The 26356-nt window shown below is 47.8% G+C and overlaps 1 protein-coding gene across 2 annotated transcripts; it reads left to right on the forward strand.

Annotated features, from left to right (window-relative positions):
* The first annotated feature begins 15649 nt into the window (after positions 1-15649).
* On the forward strand, positions 15650-24401 carry LOC106613212 (SLIT and NTRK-like protein 3). Of its 2 annotated transcripts, none has more exons than XM_014215244.2 (3): positions 15650-15795; positions 16342-16433; positions 17779-24401. In XM_014215244.2, exon 3 carries the CDS (start codon positions 17829-17831, stop codon positions 20538-20540), a length of 2712 nt encoding a protein of 903 aa, XP_014070719.1. In that variant the 5' UTR covers positions 15650-15795; positions 16342-16433; positions 17779-17828; the 3' UTR covers positions 20541-24401. The 2 variants fall into 2 exon arrangements, with proteins under 2 accessions (XP_014070719.1, XP_014070720.1); XM_014215245.2 differs by lacking the exon at positions 15650-15795 and adding an exon at positions 15802-16045.
* The last annotated feature ends 1955 nt before the right edge of the window (positions 24402-26356 follow it).

A 26356-nucleotide genomic window follows, 5' to 3' on the forward strand; every position in this document is an offset into this window, starting at 1 on the left:
ATCTGAGTGACGGTATGGCTGCAGCAGCAGCAGCAGCTAAATGACTGACTCTCTGAGTGACTGTGTGGCTGCAGCAGCAGCTAAATGACTGATTCTCTGAGTGACTGTGTGGCTGCAGCAGCAGCAGCTAAATGACTGACTCTCTGAGTGACTGTGTGGCTGCAGCAGCAGCTAAATGACTGATTCTCTGAGTGACTGTTTGGCTACAGCAGCAGAAACTAAATGACTGACTCTCTGAGTGACTGTGTGGCTGCAGCAGCAGCTAAATTACTGATTCTCTGAGTGACGATATGGCTGCAGCAGCAGCAGCAGCTAAATGACTGACTCGCTGAGTGACTGTGTGGCTGCAGCAGCAGCTAAATTACTGATTCTCTGAGTGACGATATGGCTGCAGCAGCAGCAGCTAAATGACTGATTCTCTGAGTGACAGTGTGGCTGTAGCAGCAGCTAAATTACTGATTCTCTGAGTGACAATATGGCTGCAGCAGCAGCAGCAGCTAAATGACTGACTCTCTTAGTGACTTTGTGGCTGCAGCAGCAGCTAAATGACTGATTTTCTGAGTGACTGTGTGGTTGCAGCAGCAGCTAAATGACTGACTCTCTGAGTGACTGTGTGGCTACAGCAAAAGCAGCTAAATGACTGAATCATAGTGACTGTGTGGCTGCAGCAACAGCAGCTAAATGACTGAATCATAGTGACTGTGTGGCTGCAGCAGCAGCTAAATGACTGACTCTGAGAGGCTGTGTGGCTGCAACAGCAGCAGCTAAATGACTGATTCTCTGAGTGACTGTGTGGCTCCAGCAGCAGCAGCTAAATGACTGACTCTCTGATTGACTGTGGCTGCAGTAGCAGCTAAATGACTGATTCTCTGAATGACTGTGTGGCTGCAGCAGCAGCAGCTAAATGACTGACTCTCTGAGTGACTGTGTGGCTGCAGCAGCAGTTGCTAAATGACTGATTCTCTGAGTGACTGTGTGGCTGCAGCAGCAGCAGCTAAATGACTGACTGTCTGAGTGACTGTGTGGCTGCAGCAGCAGCTAAATGACTGATTCTCTGAGTGACTGTTTGGCTGCAGCAGCAGCAGCTAAATGACTGATTATCTGAGTGACGGTATGGCTGCAGCAGCAGCCGCAGCTAAATGACTGACTCTCTGAGTGACTGTGTGGCTGCAGCAGCAGCTAAATGACTGATTCTCTGAATGACTGTGTGGCTGCAGCAGCAACTAAATGACTGACTCTCTGAGTGACTGTTTGGCTGCAGCAGCAGCTAAATGACTGATTCTCTGAGTGACTGTTTGGCTGCAGCAGCAGAAACTAAATGACTGACTCTCTGAGTGACTGTGTGGCTGCAGCAGCAGGTAAATTACTGATTCTCTGAGTGACTATATGGCAGCAGCAGCAGCTAAATGACTGACTCTCTGAGTGACTGTGTGGCTGCAGCAGCAGCTAAATTACTGATTCTCTGAGTGACGATATGGCTGCAGCAGCAGCAGCTAAATGACTGATTCTCTGAGTGACTGTGTGGCTGTAGCAGCAGCTAAATTACTGATTCTCTGAGTGACAATATGGCTGCAGCAGCAGCAGCTAAATGACTGACTCTCGTAGTGACTGTGTGGCTGCAGCAGCAGCTAAATGACTGATTCTCTGAGTGACTGTGTGGCTGCAGCACCAGCAGCTAAATGACTGATTCTCTGAGTGACTGTTTGGCTGCAGCAGCAGCTAAATGACTGACTCTCTGAGTGACTGTTTGGCTGCAGCAGCAGCTAAATGACTGACTCTCTGAGTGACTGTTTGGCTGCAGCAGCAGCAACTAAATGACTGACTCTCTGAGTGACTGTGTGGCTGCAGCAGCAGCTAAATGACTGACTCTCTGAGTGATGATATGGCTGCAGCAGCAGCAGCTAAATGACTGATTCTCTGAGTGACAGTGTGGCTGTAGCAGCAGCTAAATTACTGATTCTCTGAGTGACAATATGGCTGCAGCAGCAGCAGCAGCTAAATGACTGACTCTCTTCGTGACTTTGTGGCTGCAGCAGCAGCTAAATGACTGATTTTCTGAGTGACTGTGTGGTTGCAGCAGCAACTAAATGACTGACTCTCTGAGTGACTGTGTGGTTACAGCAAAAGCAGCTAAATGACTGAATCATAGTGACTGTGTGGCTGCAGCAGCAGCAGCTAAATGACTGACTCTCTGAGTGACTGTGGCTGCAGCAGCAGCTAAATGACTGATTCTCTGAGTGACTGTGTGGCTCCAGCAGCAGCAGCTAAATGACTGACTCTCTGAGTGACTGTGGCTGCAGCAGCAGCTAAATGACTGATTCTCTGAGTGACTGTGTGGCTGCAGGAGAAGCAGCTAAATGACTGACTCTCTGAGTGACTGTGTGGCTGCAGCAGCAGCTAAATGACTGATTCCCTGAGTGACTGTGTGGCTGCAGCAGCAGCAGCTAAATGATTGACTCTCTGAGTGACTGTGTAGCTACAGCAGAAGCAGCTAAATTACTGAATCATAGTGACTGTGTGGTTGCAGCAGCAGCTAAATGACTGACTATCTGAGTGACTGTGTAGCTGCAGCAGCAGCTAAATTACTGATTCTCTGAGTGACGATATGGCTGCAGCAGCAGCAGCAGCTAAATGACTGACTCTCTGAGTGACTGTGTGGCTGCAGCAGCAGCTAAATGACTGATTCTCTGAGTGACTGTGTGGCTGCAGCAGCAGCAGCTAAATGACTGACTCTCTGAGTGGCTGTGTGGCTGCAGCAGCAGCAACTAAATGACTGACTCTCTGAGTGACTGTGGCTGCAGCAGCAGCTAAATGACTGATTCTCTGAATGACTGTGTGGCAGCAGCAGCAGCAGCTAAATGACTGACTCTCTGAGTGACTGTGTGGCTGCAGCAGCAGCTAAATGACTGATTCCCTGAGTGACTGTGTGGCTGCAGCAGCAGCAGCAGCTAAATGACTGAGTCTCTGAGTGACTGTGTGGCTGCAGCAGCAGCAGCTAAATGACTGATTCTGAGTGACTGTGTAGCTACATCAGAAGCAGCTAAATGACTGAATTATAGTGACTGTGTGGTTGCAGCAGCAGCTAAATGACTGACTCTCTGAGTGACTGTGTGGCTGCAGCAGCAGCAGCTAAATGACTGATTCTCTGAGTGACTGTTTGGCTGCAGCAGCAGCAGCTAAATGACTGATTATCTGAGTGATGGTATGGCTGCAGCAGCAGCAGCAGCTAAATGACTGACTCTCTGAGTGACTGTGTGGCTGCAGCAGCAGCTAAATGACTGACTCTCTGAGTGACTGTGTGGCTGCAGCAGCAGCAGCTAAATGACTGAATCATAGTGACTGTGTGGCTGCAGCAGCAGCTAAATGACTGACTCTGAGAGGCTGTGTGGCTGCAACAGCAGCAGCTAAATGACTGATTCTCTGAGTGACTGTGTGGCTCCAGCAGCAGCAACTAAATGACTGACTCTCTGAGTGACTGTGTGGCTGCAGCAGCAGCAGCTAAATGACTGAATCATAGTGACTGTGTGGCTGCAGCAGCAGCTAAATGACTGACTCTGAGAGGCTGTGTGGCTGCAACAGCAGCAGCTAAATGACTGATTCTCTGAGTGACTGTGTGGCTCCAGCAGCAGCAACTAAATGACTGACTCTCTGAGTGGCTGCAGCAGCAGCTAAATGACTGATTCTCTGAATGACTGTGTGGCTGCAGCAGCAGCAGCTAAATGACTGACTCTCTGAGTGACTGTGTGGCTGCAGCAGCAGCTAAATGACTGATTCCCTGAGTGACTGTGTGGCTGCAGCAGCAGCAGCAGCTAAATGATTGACTCTCTGAGTGACTGTGTGGCTGCAGCAGCAGCAGCTAAATGACTGATTCTGAGTGACTGTGTAGCTACAGCAGAAGCAGCTAAATGACTGAATTATAGTGACTGTGTGGTTGCAGCAGCAGCTAAATGACTGACTCTCTGAGTGACTGTGTGGCTGCAGTAGCAGCAGCTAAATGACTGATTCTCTGAGTGACTGTTTGGCTGCAGCAGCAGCAGCTAAATGACTGATTATCTGAGTGATGGTATGGCTGCAGCAGCAGCAGCAGCTAAATGACTGACTCTCTGAGTGACTGTGTGGCTGCAGCAGCAGCTAAATGACTGACTCTCTGAGTGACTGTGTGGCTGCAGCAGCAGCAGCTAAATGACTGATTTTCTGAGTGACTGTGTGGTTGCAGCAGCATCTAAATGACTGACTCTCTGAGTGACTTGTGGCTACAGCAAAAGCAGCTAAATGACTGAATCATAGTGACTGTGTGGCTGCAGCAGCAGCAGCTAAATGACTGAATCATAGTGACTGTGTGGCTGCAGCAGCAGCTAAATGACTGACTCTGAGAGGCTGTGTGGCTGCAACAGCAGCAGCTAAATGACTGATTCTCTGAGTGACTGTGTGGCTCCAGCAGCAGCAGCTAAATGACTGACTCTCTGAGTGACTGTGGCTGCAGCAGCAGCTAAATGACTGACTCTCTGAATGACTGTGTGGCTGCAGCAGCAGCAGCTAAATCACTGACTCTCTGAGTGACTGTGTGGCTGCTGCAGCAGCCAAATGACTGATTCCCTGAGTGACTGTGTGGCTGCAGCAGCAGCAGCTAAATGACTGACTCTCTGAGTGACTGTGTGGCTTCAGCAGCAGCAGCTAAATGACTGATTCTGAGTGACTGTGTAGCTGCAGCAGCAGCAGCTAAATGACTGATTTTCTGAGTGACTGTGTGGTTGCAGCAGCAACTAAATGACTGACTCTCTGAGTGACGTGTGGCTGCAGCAGCAGCTAAATTACAGATTCTCTGAGTGACTGTGTGGCTGCAGCAGCAGCAGCTAAATGACTGACTCGCTGAGTGACTGTGTGGCTGCAGCAGCAGCTAAATGACTGATTCCCTGAGTGACTGTGTGGCTGCAGCAGCAGCAGCTAAATGACTGACTCTCTGAGTGACTGTGTGGCTTCGGCAGCAGCAGCTAAATGACTGATTCTCTGAGTGACAATGTGTAGCTGCAGCAGCAGCAGCTAAATGACTGATTTTCTGTGTGACTGTGTGGCTGCAGCAGCAGCTAAATGACTGACTCTCTGAGTGACTGTGTGGTTGCAGCAGCAACTAAATGACTGACTCTCTGAGTGACTGTGTGGCTACAGCAAAAGCAGCTAAATGACTGAATCATAGTGACTGTGTGGCTGCAGCAGCAGCAGCTAAATGACTGAATCATAGTGACTGTGTGGCTGCAGCAGCAGCCAAATGACTGACTCTGAGAGGCTGTGTGGCTGCAACAGCAGCAGCTAAATGACTGATTCTCTGAGTGACTGTGTGGCTCCAGCAGCAGCAGCTAAATGACTGACTCTCTGAGTGACTGTGGCTGCAGCAGCAGCTAAATGACTGATTCTCTGAATGACTGTGTGGCTGCAGCAGCAGCAGCTAAATGACTGACTCTCTGAGTGACTGTGTGGCTGCAGCAGCAGAGCTAAATGACTGATTCTCTGAGTGACTGTGTGGCTGCAGCAGCAGCTAAATGACTGACTCTCTGAGTGACTGTGTGGCTGCAGCAGCAGCTAAATGACTGATTCTCTGAGTGACTGTTTGGCTGCAGCAGCAGCAGCTAAATGACTGATTATCTGAGTGACGGTATGGCTGCAGCAGCAGCAGCAGCTAAATGACTGACTCTCTGAGTGACTGTGTGGCTGCAGCAGCAGCTAAATGACTGATTCTCTGAATGACTGTGTGGCTGCAGCAGCAGCAGCTAAATGACTGACTCTCTGAGTGACTGTGTGGCTGCAGCAGCAGCTAAATGACTGATTCTCTGAGTGACTGTTTGGCTGCAGCAGCAGAAACTAAATGACTGACTCTCTGAGTGACTGTGTGGCTGCAGCAGCAGGTAAATTACTGATTCTCTGAGTGACGATATGGTTGCAGCAGCAGCAGCAGCTAAATGACTGACTCTCTGAGTGACTGTGTGGCTGCAGCAGCAGCTAAATTACTGATTCTCTGAGTGACGATATGGCTGCAGCAGCAGCAGCTAAATGACTGATTCTCGTAGTGACTGTGTGGCTGTAGCAGCAGCTAAATGACTGATTCTCTGAGTGACTGTGTGGCTGCAGCACCAGCAGCTAAATGACTGATTCTCTGTGTGACTGTGTGGCTGCAGCAGCAGCTAAATGACTGATTCTCTGAGTGACTGTTTGGCTGCAGCAGCAGCTAAATGACTGACTCTCTGAGTGACTGTGGCTGCAGCAGCAGCTAAATAACTGATTCTCTGAATGACTGTGTGGCTGCAGCAGCAGCAGCTAAATGACTGACTCTCTGAGTGACTGTGTGGCTGCAGCAGCAGCTAAATGACTGATTCTCTGAGTGACTGTTTGGCTGCAGCAGCAGCAACTAAATGACTGACTCTCTGAGTGACTGTGTGGCTGCAGCAGCAGCTAAATGACTGACTCTCTGAGTGACTGTTTGGTTGCAGCAGCAGCACCTAAATGACTGATTCTCTGAGTGACAGTGTGGCTGTAGCAGCAGCTAAATTACTGATTCTCTGAGTGACAATATGGCTGCAGCAGCAGCAGCAGCTAAATGACTGACTCTCTTCGTGACTTTGTGGCTGCAGCAGCAGCTAAATGACTGATTTTCTGAGTGACTGTGTGGTTGCAGCAGCAACTAAATGACTGACTCTCTGAGTGACTGTGTGGTTACAGCAAAAGCAGCTAAATGACTGAATCATAGTGACTGTGTGGCTGCAGCAGTAGCAGCTAAATGACTGACTCTCTGAGGTGACTGTGGCTGCAACAGCAGCAGCTAAATGACTGATTCTCTGAGTGACTGTGTGGCTCCAGCAGCAGCAGCTAAATGACTGACTCTCTGAGTGACTGTGGCTGCAGCAGCAGCTAAATGACTGATTCTCTGAATGACTGTGTGGCTGCAGGAGCAGCAGCTAAATGACTGACTCTCTGAGTGACTGTGTGGCTGCAGCAGCAGCTAAATGACTGATTCTCTGAGTGACTGTGTGGCTGCAGCAGCAGCAGCTAAATGACTGATTCTCTGAGTGACTGTGTAGCTCGCAGAAGCAGCTAAATTACTGAATCTAGTGACTGTGTGGTTGCAGCAGCAGCTAAATGACTGACTATCTGAGTGACTGTGTAGCTGCAGCAGCAGCTAAATGACTGATTCTCTGAGTGACGGTGTGGCTGCAGCAGCAGCAGCAGCTAAATGACTGACTCTCTGAGTGACTGTGTGGCTGCAGCAGCAGCTAAATGACTGATTCTCTGAGTGACTGTGTGGCTGCAGCAGCAGCAGCTAAATGACTCACTCTCTGAGTGGCTGTGTGGCTGCAGCAGCAGCAACTAAATGACTGACTCTCTGAGTGACTGTGGCTGCAGCAGCAGCTAAATGACTGATTCTCTGAATGACTGTGTGGCTGCAGCAGCAGCAGCTAAATGACTGACTCTCTGAGTGACTGTGTGGCTGCAGCAGCAGCTAAATGACTGATTCCCTGAGTGACTGTGTGGCTGCAGCAGCAGCAGCAGCTAAATGACTGACTCTCTGAGTGACTGTGTGGCTGCAGCAGCAGCAGCTAAATGACTGATTCTGAGTGACTGTGTAGCTACATCAGAAGCAGCTAAATGACTGAATTATAGTGACTGTGTGGTTGCAGCAGCAGCTAAATGACTGACTCTCTGAGTGACTGTGTGGCTGCAGCAGCAGCAGCTAAATGACTGATTCTCTGAGTGACTGTTTGGCTGCAGCAGCAGCAGCTAAATGACTGATTATCTGAGTGATGGTATGGCTGCAGCAGCAGCAGCAGCTAAATGACTGACTCTCTGAGTGACTGTGTGGCTGCAGCAGCAGCTAAATGACTGACTCTCTGAGTGACTGTGTGGCTGCAGCAGCAGCAGCTAAATGACTGAATCATAGTGACTGTGTGGCTGCAGCAGCAGCTAAATGACTGACTCTGAGAGGCTGTGTGGCTGCAACAGCAGCAGCTAAATGACTGATTCTCTGAGTGACTGTGTGGCTCCAGCAGCAGCAACTAAATGACTGACTCTCTGAGTGACTGTGTGGCTGCAGCAGCAGCAGCTAAATGACTGAATCATAGTGACTGTGTGGCTGCAGCAGCAACTAAATGACTGACTCTGAGAGGCTGTGTGGCTGCAACAGCAGCAGCTAAATGACTGATTCTCTGAGTGACTGTGTGGCTCCAGCAGCAGCAACTAAATGACTGACTCTCTGAGTGGCTGCAGCAGCAGCTAAATGACTGATTCTCTGAATGACTGTGTGGCTGCAGCAGCAGCAGCTAAATGACTGACTCTCTGAGTGACTGTGTGGCTGCAGCAGCAGCTAAATGACTGATTCCCTGAGTGACTGTGTGGCTGCAGCAGCAGCAGCAGCTAAATGATTGACTCTCTGAGTGACTGTGTGGCTGCAGCAGCAGCAGCTAAATGACTGATTCTGAGTGACTGTGTAGCTACAGCAGAAGCAGCTAAATGACTGAATTATAGTGACTGTGTGGTTGCAGCAGCAGCTAAATGACTGACTCTCTGAGTGACTGTGTGGCTGCAGTAGCAGCAGCTAAATGACTGATTCTCTGAGTGACTGTTTGGCTGCAGCAGCAGCAGCTAAATGACTGATTATCTGAGTGATGGTATGGCTGCAGCAGCAGCAGCAGCTAAATGACTGACTCTCTGAGTGACTGTGTGGCTGCAGCAGCAGCTAAATAACTGACTCTCTGAGTGACTGTGTGGCTGCAGCAGCAGCAGCTAAATGACTGATTTTCTGAGTGACTGTGTGGTTGCAGCAGCATCTAAATGACTGACTCTCTGAGTGACTTGTGGCTACAGCAAAAGCAGCTAAATGACTGAATCATAGTGACTGTGTGGCTGCAGCAGCAGCAGCTAAATGACTGAATCATAGTGACTGTGTGGCTGCAGCAGCAGCTAAATGACTGACTCTGAGAGGCTGTGTGGCTGCAACAGCAGCAGCTAAATGACTGATTCTCTGAGTGACTGTGTGGCTCCAGCAGCAGCAGCTAAATGACTGACTCTCTGAGTGACTGTGGCTGCAGCAGCAGCTAAATGACTGACTCTCTGAATGACTGTGTGGCTGCAGCAGCAGCAGCTAAATCACTGACTCTCTGAGTGACTGTGTGGCTGCTGCAGCAGCCAAATGACTGATTCCCTGAGTGACTGTGTGGCTGCAGCAGCAGCAGCTAAATGACTGACTCTCTGAGTGACTGTGTGGCTTCAGCAGCAGCAGCTAAATGACTGATTCTGAGTGACTGTGTAGCTGCAGCAGCAGCAGCTAAATGACTGATTTTCTGAGTGACTGTGTGGTTGCAGCAGCAACTAAATGACTGACTCTCTGAGTGACTGTGGCTGCAGCAGCAGCTAAATTACTGATTCTCTGAATGACTGTGTGGCTGCAGCAGCAGCAGCTAAATGACTGACTCTCTGAGTGACTGTGTGGCTGCAGCAGCAGCTAAATGACTGAATCCCTGAGTGACTGTGTGGCTGCAGCAGCAGCAGCTAAATGACTGACTCTCTGAGTGACTGTGTGGCTTCAGCAGCAGCAGCTAAATGACTGATTCTGAGTGACTGTGTAGCTGCAGCAGCAGCAGCTAAATGACTGATTTTCTGTGTGACTGTGTGGTTGCAGCAGCAACTAAATGACTGACTCTCTGAGTGACTGTGTGGTTGCAGCAGCAACTAAATGACTGACTCTCTGAGTGACTGTGTGGCTACAGCAAAAGCAGCTAAATGACTGAATCATAGTGACTGTGTGGCTGCAGCAGCAGCAGCTAAATGACTGAATCATAGTGACTGTGTGGCTGCAGCAGCAGCCAAATGACTGACTCTGAGAGGCTGTGTGGCTGCAACAGCAGCAGCTAAATGACTGATTCTCTGAGTGACTGTGTGGCTCCAGCAGCAGCAGCTAAATGACTGACTCTCTGAGTGACTGTGGCTGCAGCAGCAGCTAAATGACTGATTCTCTGAATGACTGTGTGGCTGCAGCAGCAGCAGCTAAATGACTGACTCTCTGAGTGACTGTGTGGCTGCAGCAGCAGCAGCTAAATGACTGATTCTCTGAGTGACTGTGTGGCTGCAGCAGCAGCTAAATGACTGACTCTCTGAGTGACTGTGTGGCTGCAGCAGCAGCTAAATGACTGATTCTCTGAGTGACTGTTTGGCTGCAGCAGCAGCAGCTAAATGACTGATTATCTGAGTGACGGTATGGCTGCAGCAGCAGCAGCAGCTAAATGACTGACTCTCTGAGTGACTGTGTGGCTGCAGCAGCAGCTAAATGACTGATTCTCTGAATGACTGTGTGGCTGCAGCAGCAGCAGCTAAATGACTGACTCTCTGAGTGACTGTGTGGCTGCAGCAGCAGCTAAATGACTGATTCTCTGAGTGACTGTTTGGCTACAGCAGCAGAAACTAAATGACTGACTCTCTGAGTGACTGTGTGGCTGCAGCAGCAGCTAAATTACTGATTCTCTGAGTGACGATATGGTTGCAGCAGCAGCAGCAGCTAAATGACTGACTCGCTGAGTGACTGTGTGGCTGCAGCAGCAGCTAAATTACTGATTCTCTGAGTGACGATATGGCTGCAGCAGCAGCAGCTAAACGACTGATTCTCTGAGTGACAGTGTGGCTGTAGCAGCAGCTAAATTACTGATTCTCTGAGTGACAATATGGCTGCAGCAGCAGCAGCAGCTAAATGACTGACTCTCTTAGTGACTTTGTGGCTGCAGCAGCAGCTAAATGACTGATTTTCTGAGTGACTGTGTGGTTGCAGCAGCAACTAAATGACTGACTCTCTGAGTGACTGTGTGGCTACAGCAAAAGCAGCTAAATGACTGAATCATAGTGACTGTGTGGCTGCAGCAGCAGCTAAATGACTGACTCTGAGAGGCTGTGTGGCTGCAACAGCAGCAGCTAAATGACTGATTCTCTGAGTGACTGTGTGGCTCCAGCAGCAGCAGCTAAATGACTGACTCTCTGAGTGACTGTGGCTGCAGCAGCAGCTAAATGACTGATTCTCTGAATGACTGTGTGGCTGCAGCAGCAGCAGCTAAATGACTGACTCTCTGAGTGACTGTGTGGCTGCAGCAGCAGCTAAATTACTGATTCTCTGAGTGACGATATGGCTGCAGCAGCAGCAGCTAAATGACTGATTCTCTGAGTGACTGTGTGGCTGCAGCAGCAACTAAATGACTGACTCTCTGAGTGACAATATGGCTGCAGCAGCAGCTAAATGACTGATTCTCTGAATGACTGTGTGGCTGCAGCAGCAGCAGCTAAATGACTGACTCTCTGAGTGACTGTGTGGCTGCAGCAGCAGCTAAATGACTGATTCCCTGAGTGACTGTGTGGCTGCAGCAGCAGCAGCAGCTAAATGACTGACTCTCTGAGTGACTGTGTGGCTGCAGCAGCAGCAGCTAAATGACTGATTCTGAGTGACTGTGTAGCTACATCAGAAGCAGCTAAATGACTGAATTATAGTGACTGTGTGGTTGCAGCAGCAGCTAAATGACTGACTCTCTGAGTGACTGTGTGGCTGCAGCAGCAGCAGCTAAATGACTGATTCTCTGAGTGACTGTTTGGCTGCAGCAGCAGCAGCTAAATGACTGATTATCTGAGTGATGGTATGGCTGCAGCAGCAGCAGCAGCTAAATGACTGACTCTCTGAGTGACTGTGTGGCTGCAGCAGCAGCTAAATGACTGACTCTCTGAGTGACTGTGTGGCTGCAGCAGCAGCAGCTAAATGACTGAATCATAGTGACTGTGTGGCTGCAGCAGCAGCTAAATGACTGACTCTGAGAGGCTGTGTGGCTGCAACAGCAGCAGCTAAATGACTGATTCTCTGAGTGACTGTGTGGCTCCAGCAGCAGCAACTAAATGACTGACTCTCTGAGTGACTGTGTGGCTGCAGCAGCAGCAGCTAAATGACTGAATCATAGTGACTGTGTGGCTGCAGCAGCAGCAGCTAAATGACTGATTATCTGAGTGACGGTATGGCTGCAGCAGCAGCAGCAGCTAAATGACTGACTCTCTGAGTGACTGTGTGGCTGCAGCAGCAGCTAAATGACTGATTCTCTGAATGACTGTGTGGCTGCAGCAGCAGCAGCTAAATGACTGACTCTCTGAGTGACTGTGTGGCTGCAGCAGCAGCTAAATGACTGATTCTCTGAGTGACTGTTTGGCTACAGCAGCAGAAACTAAATGACTGACTCTCTGAGTGACTGTGTGGCTGCAGCAGCAGCTAAATTACTGATTCTCTGAGTGACGATATGGTTGCAGCAGCAGCAGCAGCTAAATGACTGACTCGCTGAGTGACTGTGTGGCTGCAGCAGCAGCTAAATTACTGATTCTCTGAGTGACGATATGGCTGCAGCAGCAGCAGCTAAACGACTGATTCTCTGAGTGACAGTGTGGCTGTAGCAGCAGCTAAATTACTGATTCTCTGAGTGACAATATGGCTGCAGCAGCAGCAGCAGCTAAATGACTGACTCTCTTAGTGACTTTGTGGCTGCAGCAGCAGCTAAATGACTGATTTTCTGAGTGACTGTGTGGTTGCAGCAGCAACTAAATGACTGACTCTCTGAGTGACTGTGTGGCTACAGCAAAAGCAGCTAAATGACTGAATCATAGTGACTGTGTGGCTGCAGCAGCAGCTAAATGACTGACTCTGAGAGGCTGTGTGGCTGCAACAGCAGCAGCTAAATGACTGATTCTCTGAGTGACTGTGTGGCTCCAGCAGCAGCAGCTAAATGACTGACTCTCTGAGTGACTGTGGCTGCAGCAGCAGCTAAATGACTGATTCTCTGAATGACTGTGTGGCTGCAGCAGCAGCAGCTAAATGACTGACTCTCTGAGTGACTGTGTGGCTGCAGCAGCAGCTAAATTACTGATTCTCTGAGTGACGATATGGCTGCAGCAGCAGCAGCTAAATGACTGATTCTCTGAGTGACTGTGTGGCTGTAGCAGCAGCTAAATTACTGATTCTCTGAGTGACAATATGGCTGCAGCAGCAGCAGCAGCTAAATGACTGACTCTCGTAGTGACTGTGTGGCTGCAGCAGCAGCTAAATGACTGATTCTCTGAGTGACTGTGTGGCTGCAGCAGCAGCTAAATGACTGATTCTCTGAGTGACTGTTTGGCTGCAGCAGCAGCTAAATGACTGACTCTCTGAGTGACTGTGGCTGCAGCAGCAGCTAAATAACTGATTCTCTGAATGACTGTGTGGCTGCAGCAGCAGCAGCTAAATGACTGACTCTCTGAGTGACTGTGTGGCTGCAGCAGCAGCAACTAAATGACTGACTCTCTGAGTGACTGTGTGGCTGCAGCAGCAGCTAAATGACTGACTCTCTGAGTGACTGTTTGGCTGCAGCAGCAGCACCTAAATTACTGACTCTCTGAGTGACTGTGTGGCTGCAGCAGCAGCTAAATGACTGACTCTCTGAGTGACTGTGTGGCTATAGCAGCAGCTAAATGACTGACTCTCTGAGTGACTGTGTGGCTGCAGCAGCAGATAAATGACTGATTCTCTGAGTGACTGTGTGGCTGCAGCAGAAGCAGCTGACTGTCTGACAGGCCAGGACATGAATGACAGGCCTGTACAGAGAAACATGACAGACAGTTTTACTATTTACCAGCTGCTACCAAATAGTCTCCGGTAACCTTATCTCCTTAACCCCTCTGTTCTCTCTCTCTCGCTCTCTTTCTCTCTCTCGCTCGCTCTCTTTCTCTCTCTCTTTTTCTCTCTCTCTCTCTCTCTCTCTCTCTCTCACTCTCTCTCGCACTCTCTCTCGCACTCTCTCTCGCACTCTCTCTCGCTCGCTCTCTTTCTCTCTCTCTCTCTTTCTCTCTCACTCTCTCTCGCACTCTCTCGCACTCTCTCTCTTTCTCTCTCCCTTTCTCTCTCTTACTCATATTTCCCTATTGTTTTTGCAATATAGCACCCTGAAACCTGGGCCTAGAATATCAGCCCTGGTTCTCTTCTCTAGCAGATGTGAGTTAGTAGACTCAGTCCTCCTATCTCCAGAGCTCTATGTCATGCCTTATATTGGTGACCCTGGTATCTAGTCCTGTGACAGCTAGCCAGGCACCAATGAACTCTCCTCTCTTATCTCTTAGGCGGTGTCAGGCTGGGCGTGAACGTGTGGGAGTGTGTGTGCCAATGGGGGTTTATTTTGGGACAATATCTGGGACACAGATACTGTACAGCCTGGGGCTGCCGAACGATCCAAAATCTACCTGACTCATGCTACCACAATACAAGTCTCATAGCCTAGAAACTAAGCTCTAATACAATGCATGATGAGAGAAAATCAATGAGAGAAAATCTCTTCTTTTCACATAGCAGAATGGAACAGTGATTTCAGAATCACAACACACATCGTTAAATCCTGAACAGGTCACAAATAAGGGAAGTAGGCTGAGGATAGACTATTCATTTTAGATGTCAGAGGTGTAATCATGAAATCTTGTTCGAAAAAAGTAACACAAAACAAACGATAAAATGTATGTTTGTCTTGATCATGGTAATGTCGAAGTGAACGAAGTCCACCATGCGATTTGATTTGGCCCTGGCTCTCACGCGGGGTTGTATTGCCCGCTGGAGGCTGCGCGCGGAAAGGCACGGAACAGAGTATGAGCGCTTCCTTCCACTCGCCGCGCCGTGACTGCTGCAGTGAGATCGAACGGAGAGACTGTCAGGAGCCAATGGCTACCCTCCCTTCTATTCAGAGACAGAGAGAGAGAGAGAGAGAGAGAGAGAGAGAGAGAGAGAGAGAGAGAGAGAGAGAGAGAGAGAGAGAGAGAGAGAGAGAGAGAGAGAGAGAGAGAGAATAACATATTTAGGAGATGGGACAGCCCAGTATAGTTGAATCATATGCTTACACCCAAAAAAGGCACAAGATAAACTGTAGGATGAACTGTATGAAGTCAACGTATTCAAGTTAATCATTTTCTGTAAATAGTAGCCATAGATACAAAAAAGAAATCCACTGAAAGTGCCTCTCTGCTCCCTGCTCTCCGCCTCGCTTTGCCTGTCATCCACAGGTCTGCTGCCTCAGAGAAGCAGAACCACCCGCCACGCACACACCTCTCTCTCCTTTCCAACAGAGAGAGAGAGAAAGAGAGAGAGAGAGAGAGAGAGAGAGAGCGCTCCTATTGCGACAGTCAGAGCGCTCCTCCTCTCAGCAAGGCCGACACCATCCACAACCAACGCCAATGTCCCCTCCACCCCCCTTCTTCTCCCTCTCTCGCTAGTTGCTCCCTCTATCTTCACTTAAAGCTCCTTCCAGTGACGTCTAAAAAAGAGCCGACGAAAAAATAGACTTTGCTATGATCCACAGAAGGTTGGCGCATCGGACAGAACTGGGAAGCTTAAGCCAAGGAGAGTGCAGTTTCGCCTGGCTATACTGTTGAACGTTCGTAAGTGGAAGCAAGCAAACAAGCTGAGGACCTGCATCATAAGCAAAGTGGATAGAAAAAAGAGAGAACATTGCATTCCAATCACGTCTTCATTTTCTCTCTCTTTGCCTGAGCCACAGCGGTAGGAGAGAGAGCGAGGGACATAGAGAGAGAGAGAGAGAGAGAGAGAGAGAGAGAGAGAGAGAGAGAGAGAGGGGAGAGAGAGAGAGAGAGAGAGAGAGAGAGAGAGAGAGCAACGGGGAAATCTCGGCAGGAAGAGAGGCAGAGAAGGAAAGAGAGCGATCCAACAATCTTTAAACTAGTGCTGTTTTTTTCCCGGATGCTGTTAAATTGCAGTGCCAAAGTAAGGTGAGTGGTGCGTGTGTGAATATGTGTGTGTGTTAATGCGTATCCTTATTGCATATAGCTAAGCCACGGACGTGGGAGGGAAAGGAACGCACTCGTTGATGGTGAGAATGGAGCAGAGGAATCTGGCTATCCTATCTGATCAATGAGCATTTGTTTCCCACATTCAACGGTTTCGAGCCGATGTCACGACGACGAAAGCACCTGCCTAGCGCTCGGCTCGCATTTCAACAGCTTCTTTTCCCTTCCTTATGTACGTTTCATTTCTATTCCCTTTACGTTCCCACGTTTGTTTCGTAATTCAGGTTTGCAAGTTCTTTGAGATACAACAGATATTGTCAATGTATTTATTTCTAATTTCATTGTGTTTTCCGTATAGACTATCGTGTCCATAATTGAACCTATGTTTCTTTAATGGATGTAGCTGCCCTGTGATAACAGTCTGTGGTTTGGTCAGGGTACAGGGTTTGATTGCGTTATGCTGTATGGATGTGTGCGGCTCATTCCTATGCATCTTTTTCTTGTCTCTCCTTCTCTCCCTCTCAACAGCCCATAACGGAAGGCACGCGGGACAGCTCACCTCCCCCGTTACACGGGCACCGTAAAAGCAGGCGATGTGAAGTTGGTTCCCATTAAACTGAGTAGGTACCCCGGAATATAACAGCTAATACCCAGGAATATAACACTTTACCAACCGCTGTGGGACGTGGAAATGCTAAACGATCGGAAAGAGTAAGGGAGAATACGTTTTCTCTCTTTTTAGTGTTTTTCGGATTTTGTTTTATTTCATCACCACCGGTTTAATGGACAGCGGCTTCAGGACCTTTGTGTGTTTTCCATGGGATCTCAGCACCACGGACAGCGCGTAGATTTGCAATACAAGCCAAACGGTGGAGGCAGAGCACTGGGAACATACAAAGTGCGCTATTCATCGTAGTGTGTGTGTGTGTGTGTGTGTGTGTGTGTGTGTGTGTGTGTGCAGTTTTTACACGAACAGCAATGATGGTAAAGGGAATCGTTTCATAGTTAGTAATGTGTCCTAAAAAAAAAATGACACGTTTTTTTTTAAATGTAATTTTCTTTTACAATGACCATGAGGACCGGGGGCTAAGGGCATTCACGTGCGGGGAGATGACAAATCCGTTATTTGGTATTTTTCTCTCTAGCCCTTGAGCAGCTGATGTCATCTCCGTTCATCTATAGGATATCTATATATGGAGGTTAGGCTAAACATATCTTATTCTGGTAGGCTATGAACAATCTGCAATCAATTTGTTCTCAAACACTTAACCCGGCAGCTGCCCCGAAGACAATGATATGTAATCTGTTGTCACTTGAATTTTATACCCGTATAACAAATAGCTGTATTTCCTAAGGTTGTTTGATTAGAACACTGCATATTGCCCAAACATCCTCTTGTTCTCTCTGGTCCGTGCCTTGAGCCCTGATGACAGCTCTGTCCCTATCCCTAGGTTAACAGGGGTATAGTGATTAATCTGGCGAACACACACAAGTGAACTCCAGTGTCTGATTTTCCGGGAGAGGTTTGCTATGTTTTGTATTAAATACAGAGAGATCACCTCTCCTCTCCTCTCCAGCCTTCCACGGCCACCTGCTGTTGCCTTCCTTCATTTATTCATTGAGATAAGCATCTCCGAGTTTGATTTATGGCAACCTTAGGCTAGTGGTAGATGCTCATAACGTGAAATATTGTGACGTTAAACAAGGGTGTAATAGGGAGATTTGTAATTGTTTTAGGTTGGTGTGTAATGAGTTAAACAGTGAGTGGGCTACGTTGATACACCAATCTCACTGTATTCATTCATTTCCATGTGCACCTTCCATGAGACAGCAATACTAACGGTTTCTCTCTCTGTCTCTTTTTCTCCTCTTTTTCACACTCTTCACCCCGCTGTCCCTGTGCGTGCGTGCGTGTGTGCGTGTGTGTGCCCCTTCTCCCTCTCCCTCTCTTGTCTATGGTCTCAGTGCTGTGAAGTGGCTTGCCATAGCCGTGACTTCATCAGGTCTCAGTGAGGATGCTGTGGGTTACCTTGCTGAGCACCATTGCCTTAGGTTGGACCACCCCGATCCCACTGCTGGAGGACTCGGAGGAGATCGACGAGCCCTGCTTCGAGCCCTGCTACTGCGAAGTCAAAGAGGGCGTATTTCACGTCCACTGCGACAGCAAAGGATTTACAAATGTCAGTCAGATCTCCCAGATATGGACACGGCCCTTCAAACTCAACGTGCAGAGGAACTCCATGAGGAAGCTGTACTTCAACAGTTTTCTTCACCTCAACAATGCTCTGTCCATTAATCTGGGGAATAATGCGTTGCAGGACATCCACGCCGGAGCATTTAACGGATTGGGAATTCTGAAACAGCTGTTCCTCTATGAGAACAAACTAGAGGTTTTCCGGAATGACACCTTCCTGGGTCTTGAAAGCTTGGAATACCTGCAAGCAGACTATAACGTCATCAAAAGGATAGAGAGCGGAGCCTTCAGGCACCTCCACAAACTCAGAGTACTCATCCTAAATGACAATCTGATACCAGTCCTGCCCAGCTACCTATTCAGGTCGGTGTCACTAACACACCTGGACCTGAGGGGAAACCGGTTAAAGACTTTACCATATAAGGGCACATTGGAATATGTGGGGCGGAGCCTGATGGAGATTCAGCTAGAGGAGAATCCATGGATCTGTGAGTGTGATATAGTTCAGCTAAAAACGTGGTTGGAACGGGTTCCCTACACAGCACTGGTCGGAGAGATCACCTGCGAGTACCCCTTCCACTTGCACGGGAAAGACTTACGTGAGATCAAACGCAGTGAGCTCTGTCCATTACTTTCAGACGCGGAAATCGAGGCCAAACTGGGAATCCCCCGGTCTCCGTTCAACAACGAGAACACGTGGCCAACGAAACCGTCCTCCATGCTGTCTTCGTTCCACAACACAGCATCGTCTGTGGAGTACAAAGAGAGACATGTCAAACCCACCAAACGGCCCAGGCCCACCAAAAACCCTCCCACACCTCGTAGTCTCTACCCCGGCCTGAACCAGCCCCCAATAGCTGGCTACCAGACCCGCCCCCCCATCCCCATCGTCTGCCCTTCTGGATGTACCTGCAACCTCCATATCAACGACCTGGGGCTAACGGTCAACTGTAAAGAGAAGGGCTTTCATAATATCTCAGAGCTCCTGCCCAGGCCTCTCAACGCCAAGAAACTTTATCTGAGTGGAAATCTGATACAGAAAATCTACCGGTCTGATTTCTGGAACTTTTCCAGCTTGGATTTACTACACTTGGGGAATAACCGGATATCGTACGTCCAGGAAGGGGCGTTTATCAACCTTCCCAACCTGAAGAGTTTGTATCTGAATGGGAATGACATTGAGAGGCTAACTCCAGGTATGTTCCGGGGCTTACAGACGTTGAGTTATCTTTATTTTGAGTATAACGTTATTCGTGAGATCCAGCCGGCGTCATTCTCTCTCATGCCCAGCCTTCAGCTTGTTTTCCTCAATGACAACCTCCTCCGTACTCTCCCGACCGACGCCTTCGCAGGCACCAGCCTGGCGCGACTCAACCTCCGCAATAACTACTTCCTGTCCCTGCCTGTGCGTGGCGTTCTAGAACACCTGCATTCCATCGTCCAGGTGGACCTTCATCAGAACCCCTGGGATTGCTCCTGTGACATCATCCCCCTCAAAACCTGGATGGAGAAGCTGTCCTCTGTCATCATGGTTAGGGATGTCATCTGTAAGACTCCTGATTTTGCCTTTGGGAAGGATCTGAGGTCGCTGGATGCTGAAGTCATCTGTCCAGAGCTGAAGTACTCATCCGGACCTTCCCCAGCTCTCCTCCCTTCTGATGATATGATCACTGGTAGCTCTGGTCTGGAGGAGGCTGTGGGGAGGGGGCCGGTGCCTCTATCAGTCCTCATCCTCAGTCTTCTCGTTCTGTTCATCTCAGCGGTTTTCGTGGCGGCGGGCCTCTTCGCCTTCGTCCTGCGGAGACGGAAGAAGCTGCCCTTCCGGAAACGCTCTGAGGTGGATCTGACGGGAATCCAGATGCAGTGCAGGATATTCGAGGATCCGCCGAGACAGACCAGCAGTGGAAGCATAGGCTCACCTGAAAAGCCAACCAGCGGACACACACATACTCACACACATGGTCACGTTGGCCACACACACACTCACGGTCACGTCTATGATTACATTCCTCACCCTGTGACGCAGATGTGCAACAACCCCATTTACAAGCCCCGGGAGGGAGAGGTAGGGGAGGGTGAGGGGGGGCAGTTTGCAGAAACAAAAGAGAACAACAGTAATTACCGAACCCTCTTAGAGAAGGAGAGGGAATGGACCCTAGCCATGTCTAACACACAGCTCAACACTATTGTCACGGTAAACCACAATACAGGGGATATATCGAGTTTTCACGAGAACAGTGGGCTGTGTCCCACCGTGATTGACAGCCAGAGACCCACGCCAACTGTCGGCTTCGTAGACTGTCTGTATGGAACGGTGCCGAAGCTAAAGGACATGCACGTTGCACATGCACACCCGCCTGGTATGCAATACCCGGACTTACAACAGGACGCACGTCTCAAGGATACGTTGCTGTTCACAGCAGGGAAAGGCTGCTACCCTGACCCCTCCCAAAGCGATTACCTCGAGTTAAGGGCCAAACTCCAAACCAAGCCGGATTACCTCGAAGTACTGGAGAAATCATATCGGTTCTAACGCACGGAGAATAGCATAAGCTACATACAAACACACACTCTCCCTTTTCCATACCCCAAACGGAACAAAATCACGGAAGAAAAACTAAACAAAAAAGCAGCATGATATTAAAATAAAATATTATATTACAAAAAGTTTTCCCCCAAAATCGCTTTGGAGGAAAGGCCATTCTCAGATATTCAATGAAGTGCCTTTTTTCAGAGTAGCCAGCAATGTTATCATCCCTTATTTTTATATGGAACGGATTGGTCTATATGCTGAGGAGAGTGAGAGAACAAGAAAGGGGAGAGAGACACCGGGAAAAACACAACATCCGAAAATATATCCCATCAAACTGAACCCTTCGTGAGCTCTCAAACGGTGGAGTGGAGTAACCCTATGCGGGAGCTGGATGTCTCCACTGGGCTCGTGTTTCTGTCTCGCTATCGTTCAGGTGGATATATAAACGCCCGGGTGCCGTGCACATGAAGTTTGTAGGAAATAAATAAAACATTAAGAAAATAAATTGCAGTTTGCTGCATGCACTCGATCCATTGCAGTGGTGAGGGATTTACTCAGAACTATCACTCACCTATTAATAGAGATACTGTAACACATTACGGTTCAGTGTTCTATTTAATTTTATATATTATTATCATTATTATTATTAAAGAGGACTACTATATATATGGGTGCAATTCTCAAGGACGTGCTCGCCCAAGGATGAAAATAACATTTGTGAATATATTATATGATGACGCTCAAGGTTTTCTGGAATTCCACGCACTTTCTTAAGAACCATGCATCGGATTATCTATCTCATCGACACTAACGGCTTTGTAGGGGGCACTTTTAATGTTTTCTCTCTCACAAAGATTTGAAGAAAATATGTGCATATATTTATTCTGTAATTTCAGTGAACATTTTATTGTAAAGGTAATGTTAAATCAATGTATAGTGAATATGCGTCTGGTATAGCCTTCTTAATTAAAACTCTTATATGAAATGAAAAGGGTGCTACCACGGAACGTTTGTGAAGAACGTAGAGGTAACATGTTTGGTATGGTTCTATACTGTGCTGTCTGTGCATAGCAGAAAAATACACTGACATCTCTAGTGGCTTGATTACATTTTTAGTTGTGCTGCTGTGGCCAAGAATATGGGCATTTGCTGCTACTGTGCAATGGTAGCTTACTTGGGGTAGGCTGAGTCGGGAAGGCGTGCAACTTCGATAGTAGCTGGCGATGCCAAAACAAAAAGAGAAAGAGAGGGACACGTCTTTGAGAGATGCAGAATTGAAAATGTGCCAATGAATGAATCAAGTTTTGTCCGATGGGTAATATAAACGCACCATTGTGTTCTCATTTCATTGTGACTGTTTTCACATGAAAATTCAACGAATTATCTCAAAAAAAGACCGCGAGTCTAAAGGACGCACTTGAAGCTCATTCGCTGCAGATTGACATTAATGTTGTCCACACGAGGGAGACAGAGAGCCGCTCAGATTACCAGGTTAACAATACTGCTGGTCTGTGACACTATCGCCAGACTGTTCTCTAATCATTAGACGGCAATACGTTGAATCCATGACCAAATGAAATACTAGGCCTGTACATTAGTCTGCTATATTATTTCAAATTTAAATACAGTAATCAGCAAGAGAACATTACGTTTGCTTTGTACTATTAATGAGATCACTAGGATTGGAGATATCCTGTGCAGATAACATAATGCTTCTTGTTATATAAAGGTTTTTCTATATCATCATGTATTTGTGAATGTCCTTAAAGAGGGAGAGCACACGTGACAGGGAAATGGGTTTCAAGCAATGTCATTCAACTCAAACCAATCGATAATTTGACATTACAACTCATTTAAAGGCCCAGTGCAGTCAAAAACGTGATTACCCTGTGTTTTATATATACAGTATTTCCACTCTATGAGGTTGGAATAATATTGTGAAATTATGGAAATTATGATAATGCCCTTTTAGTGTAAAAACTGTTAAAAAAATGTCTGCCTGAAATTTTAGCTGGCTGTGGTGGGATGGAGTATTGGCCAGACTGGTGACGTTAGTTAATAGACCAATAAGAAAGAGGGTTCCAAAACTCTCTGCCAATAACAGCTAGTCAGTTTTCCCCTCCTGACTCAGACCATTCCCAGACAGTCCTAGCAAAATTATTATTGTTCTTTGCTTAGAAGCTATTTTTGTTTCTTATCGACAATTTTAATTGAAAATGTAATTGTTCCCTAGAAATGGTTTGATATTGATATAAATATGGACCTTTAAGATGTTACTTGTTGGTTGGGGTGGAGTCAGAAAATGAGTTAATTGAATCAGACAAGGACGTGTTTCATTTTGCAGGAAAGTAGAGTGATTTTGAAGAGATATTAATGTTGAAAGGAATGTCGTTTTCATCGTTAATCCACATGCCTTCTTGAGTTTATTAACTAGTCATCAGAAGTACAAGACTAACCATTTCTGTAAACTATATGTTTATATCATAGTCATTGTCTCCCCCCATTTGACAATCACTCACTCACTCACTCACTCACTCACTCACTCACTCACTCACTCACTCACTCACTCACTCACTCACTCACTCACTCACTCACTCACTCACTCACTCACTCACTCACTCACTCACTCACTCACTCACTCACTCACTCTCACACACACACACACACACACCAAATAAGTATACATATTGAGGAGCAGGCCTTCATTATTAGCACTGTAGCATCACTTTAGGCCAAGGTCTAGAATATTTACCCCCCCCCCTCCCCTATACACACTGTAGCCCCCAACCTAACCCCCTTCCTCCTCTCTGACCAGCCTAGCCCCCAACCTAACCCCCTTCCTCCTCTCTGACCAGCCTAGCCCCCAACCTAACCCCCTTCCTTCTCTGACCACCCTAGGCCCCAACCTAACCCCATTCCTCCTCTCTGACCAACCTAGCCCACCCTAACCCCCTTCCTCCTCTCTGACCACCCTAGCCCACCATAACCCCCTTCCTCCTATCTGACCACCATAGCCCCCAACCTAACTCCCTTCCCCCTTTCTGACCACCCAGCCCCCAACATAACCCCCTTCCTCCTCTCTGACCACCCTAGCCCACCCTAACCCCCTTCCTCCTATCTGACCACCCTAGCCCCCAACCTAACCCCGTTCCTCCTCTCTGACCACCCCAGCCCCCAACCTAAACCCATTTACTCCTCTCTGACCACCCCAGCCCCCAACCTAACCCCTTTACTCCTCTCTGACCACCCCAGCCCCCAACCTAACCCATTTACTCCTCTCTGACCACCCTCAGCCCCCAACCTAACCCCTTTACTCCTCTCTGACCACCCTAGCCCCCAACCTAACCCCTTTACTCCTCTCTGACCACCCTAGCCCCCAACCTAACCCCTTTACTCCTCTCTGACCACCCTAGCCCCCAACCTAACCCCTTTACTCCTCTCTGACCACCCCAGCCCCCAACCTAACCCCTTTACTCCTCTCTGACCACCCTAGCCCCCAACCTAACCCCTTTACTCCTCTCTGACCACCCTAGCCCCCAACCTAACCCCTTTACTACTCTCTGACCACCCTAGCCCCCAACCTAACCCCTTTACTTATCCCCGACCAGAGGGATATGGGTTACTGATTGAGGTCAGCAGTTTTCTGCATGCACTTTGTTTGATTAAAGCAAACCTGAATTATTCTATTTTAAATGAGAAACAAAATTCCATAATGATCCACCTTTATATTTCTGTGATTCAGTAAGGTGACACGGCCCCCTATTTTGATTCATGTTTTATGGGGCTTAATTTATTCTCTGTTTGGTTCTGATCACAAATGCGCTTGTTGATTAAGTTGTAATAAATCCTGTTGTTATCCTACTCATATCTCATATCTTTTGTAAAGCCATACTCTGTACTCATGGGTAAACTACATCTAGGCTTTAGGAGGAAGAGGGTTCATCATGATTTTGTAAAGAAGGTAAAGTGTTTGTTTGCTGTTCTCTGGTGTTCCCTTGTGTAAAATACCGTTGTGCTTAGCAAACAACTGTGTGTCTTGTTAGAATAACCTTACTTCACCGGGGTGTCTCTAACGACCCTCTTCTCAGAGAGAGAAACACGGCAAGACAGGAGGAAGTTATTACAAGTACACTTCTACCCACCACCTCACTCTACATGTTGCTGCTGTAACTTATATAATGGCTTTTCAAACACAGAATTATGTTACGCAACCTGTGTGGTCAACCTATGTTCTGATTGGCTGAGTTGCTGTTGAGGGAGGGGCTGTGCTGAAGGGATTTGATTGTTCCCTATTGATGACTGTGTCCTCCAATAACCATGTATTTACCCTGTCCCAAATCCATCCCAAGTCCCTATGTCCTCATAAAGATATCTGCCTTGGCTCAGTTGCATTGATGCTGTAGAGAATCAGAGTGGGGGCATTGACACATTCTGTAACAACCAGCCTTCCTCCATATCTGGATCATTGAGGGAAACAAAGCAAAGATGTAGCCTTCGTGGTATTTTGCTAGTTCTGTACTTAATATATTATCAATGCATTATCCTGCTTGACTGGATGGATAGTTTGATTGACTTATTGTTGATTTTTGTTATTTTTATTTTGCCTTTATTTAACTAGGCAAGTCAGTTAATAACAAATTCTTATTTTCAATGACAGCCTAGGAACAGTGGGTTAACTGCCTTGTTCAGGGGCAGAATAACAGATTTTTACATTGTCAGCTCAGGGATTCAATCTTGCAACCTTTCGGTTACTGGCCCAATGCTCTAACCACTAGGCTACCTGCCACCCTTGCTGACTTTGAGCTGGTCTTGGCTGTACTTTGTTGGTTAGCACTGAGTCTGTACTAGTCTTTGTTGTTCTGTTGCATGCTGGTGAGGTGGTGCGTCAATGTGTGTGTGTCACATGTGTCGTGTGTGTGTGTGTGTGTGTGTGTGTGTGTGTGTGTGTGTGTGTGTGTGTGTGTGTGGCTACACTATATATAGAAACGTATGTGGACACCCCTTCAAATTGGTGGATTCGGCTATTTCAGCCACACCTCTTGCTGACAGGTATATCAAATCGAGCACATAGCCATGCAATCTCCATAGACAAACATTGGCAGTAGAATGACCTTACTGAAGAGCTCAGTGACTTTCAACGTGGCACCTTTTCAACAAGTCAGTTCTTCAAATTTCTGCCCTGCTAGAGCTGCCCCGGTAAACTTTAAGTGCTGTTATTGTGAAGTGGAAACGTCTAGGAGCAACAACGGGTCGACAATGAAGTGGTAGGCCACACAGGCTCACAAAATGGGACCGGCAAGTGCTGAAGTGCGTAGCGGGTAAAAATCGTCTGTCCTCAGTTGCAACACTTACTACCCAGTTCCAAACTGCCTCTGGAAGCAACATCAGCAAAATAACTCTTCGTTGGGAGCTTCATGAAATGGTTTTCCATGGCCGAGCCTAAGATCACCATGCAAAGCGTCGGCTGGAGTGGTGTAAAGTTCACCATTGGACTCTGGAGCTGTGGAAACACTTTCTCTGTAGTGATGAATCAGTCTTCACCATCTGGCAGTCTGACAGAAGAATCTGGGTTTGGTGGATGCCAGGCGAACGTTACCTGCCCCAATGCATAGAGCCAACTGTAAAGTTTGGTGGAGGAGTATTAATGGTCTGGGGCTGTTTTTCATGGTTCGGGCTAGGCCTCTTAGTTCCAGTGAAGGGAAATATTAATGCTACAGCATACAATGACATTCTAGACCAAAAGGCCCTTTCCAATTAAAACATGACAATGCCCCCGTGCACAAAGTGAGGTCCATACAAAAAATGGTTTGTCGAGA

This window comes from Salmo salar, chromosome ssa09 (assembly GCF_905237065.1).
Source record: "Salmo salar chromosome ssa09, Ssal_v3.1, whole genome shotgun sequence".
Classification (NCBI taxonomy): Eukaryota; Metazoa; Chordata; class Actinopteri; order Salmoniformes; family Salmonidae; genus Salmo; species Salmo salar.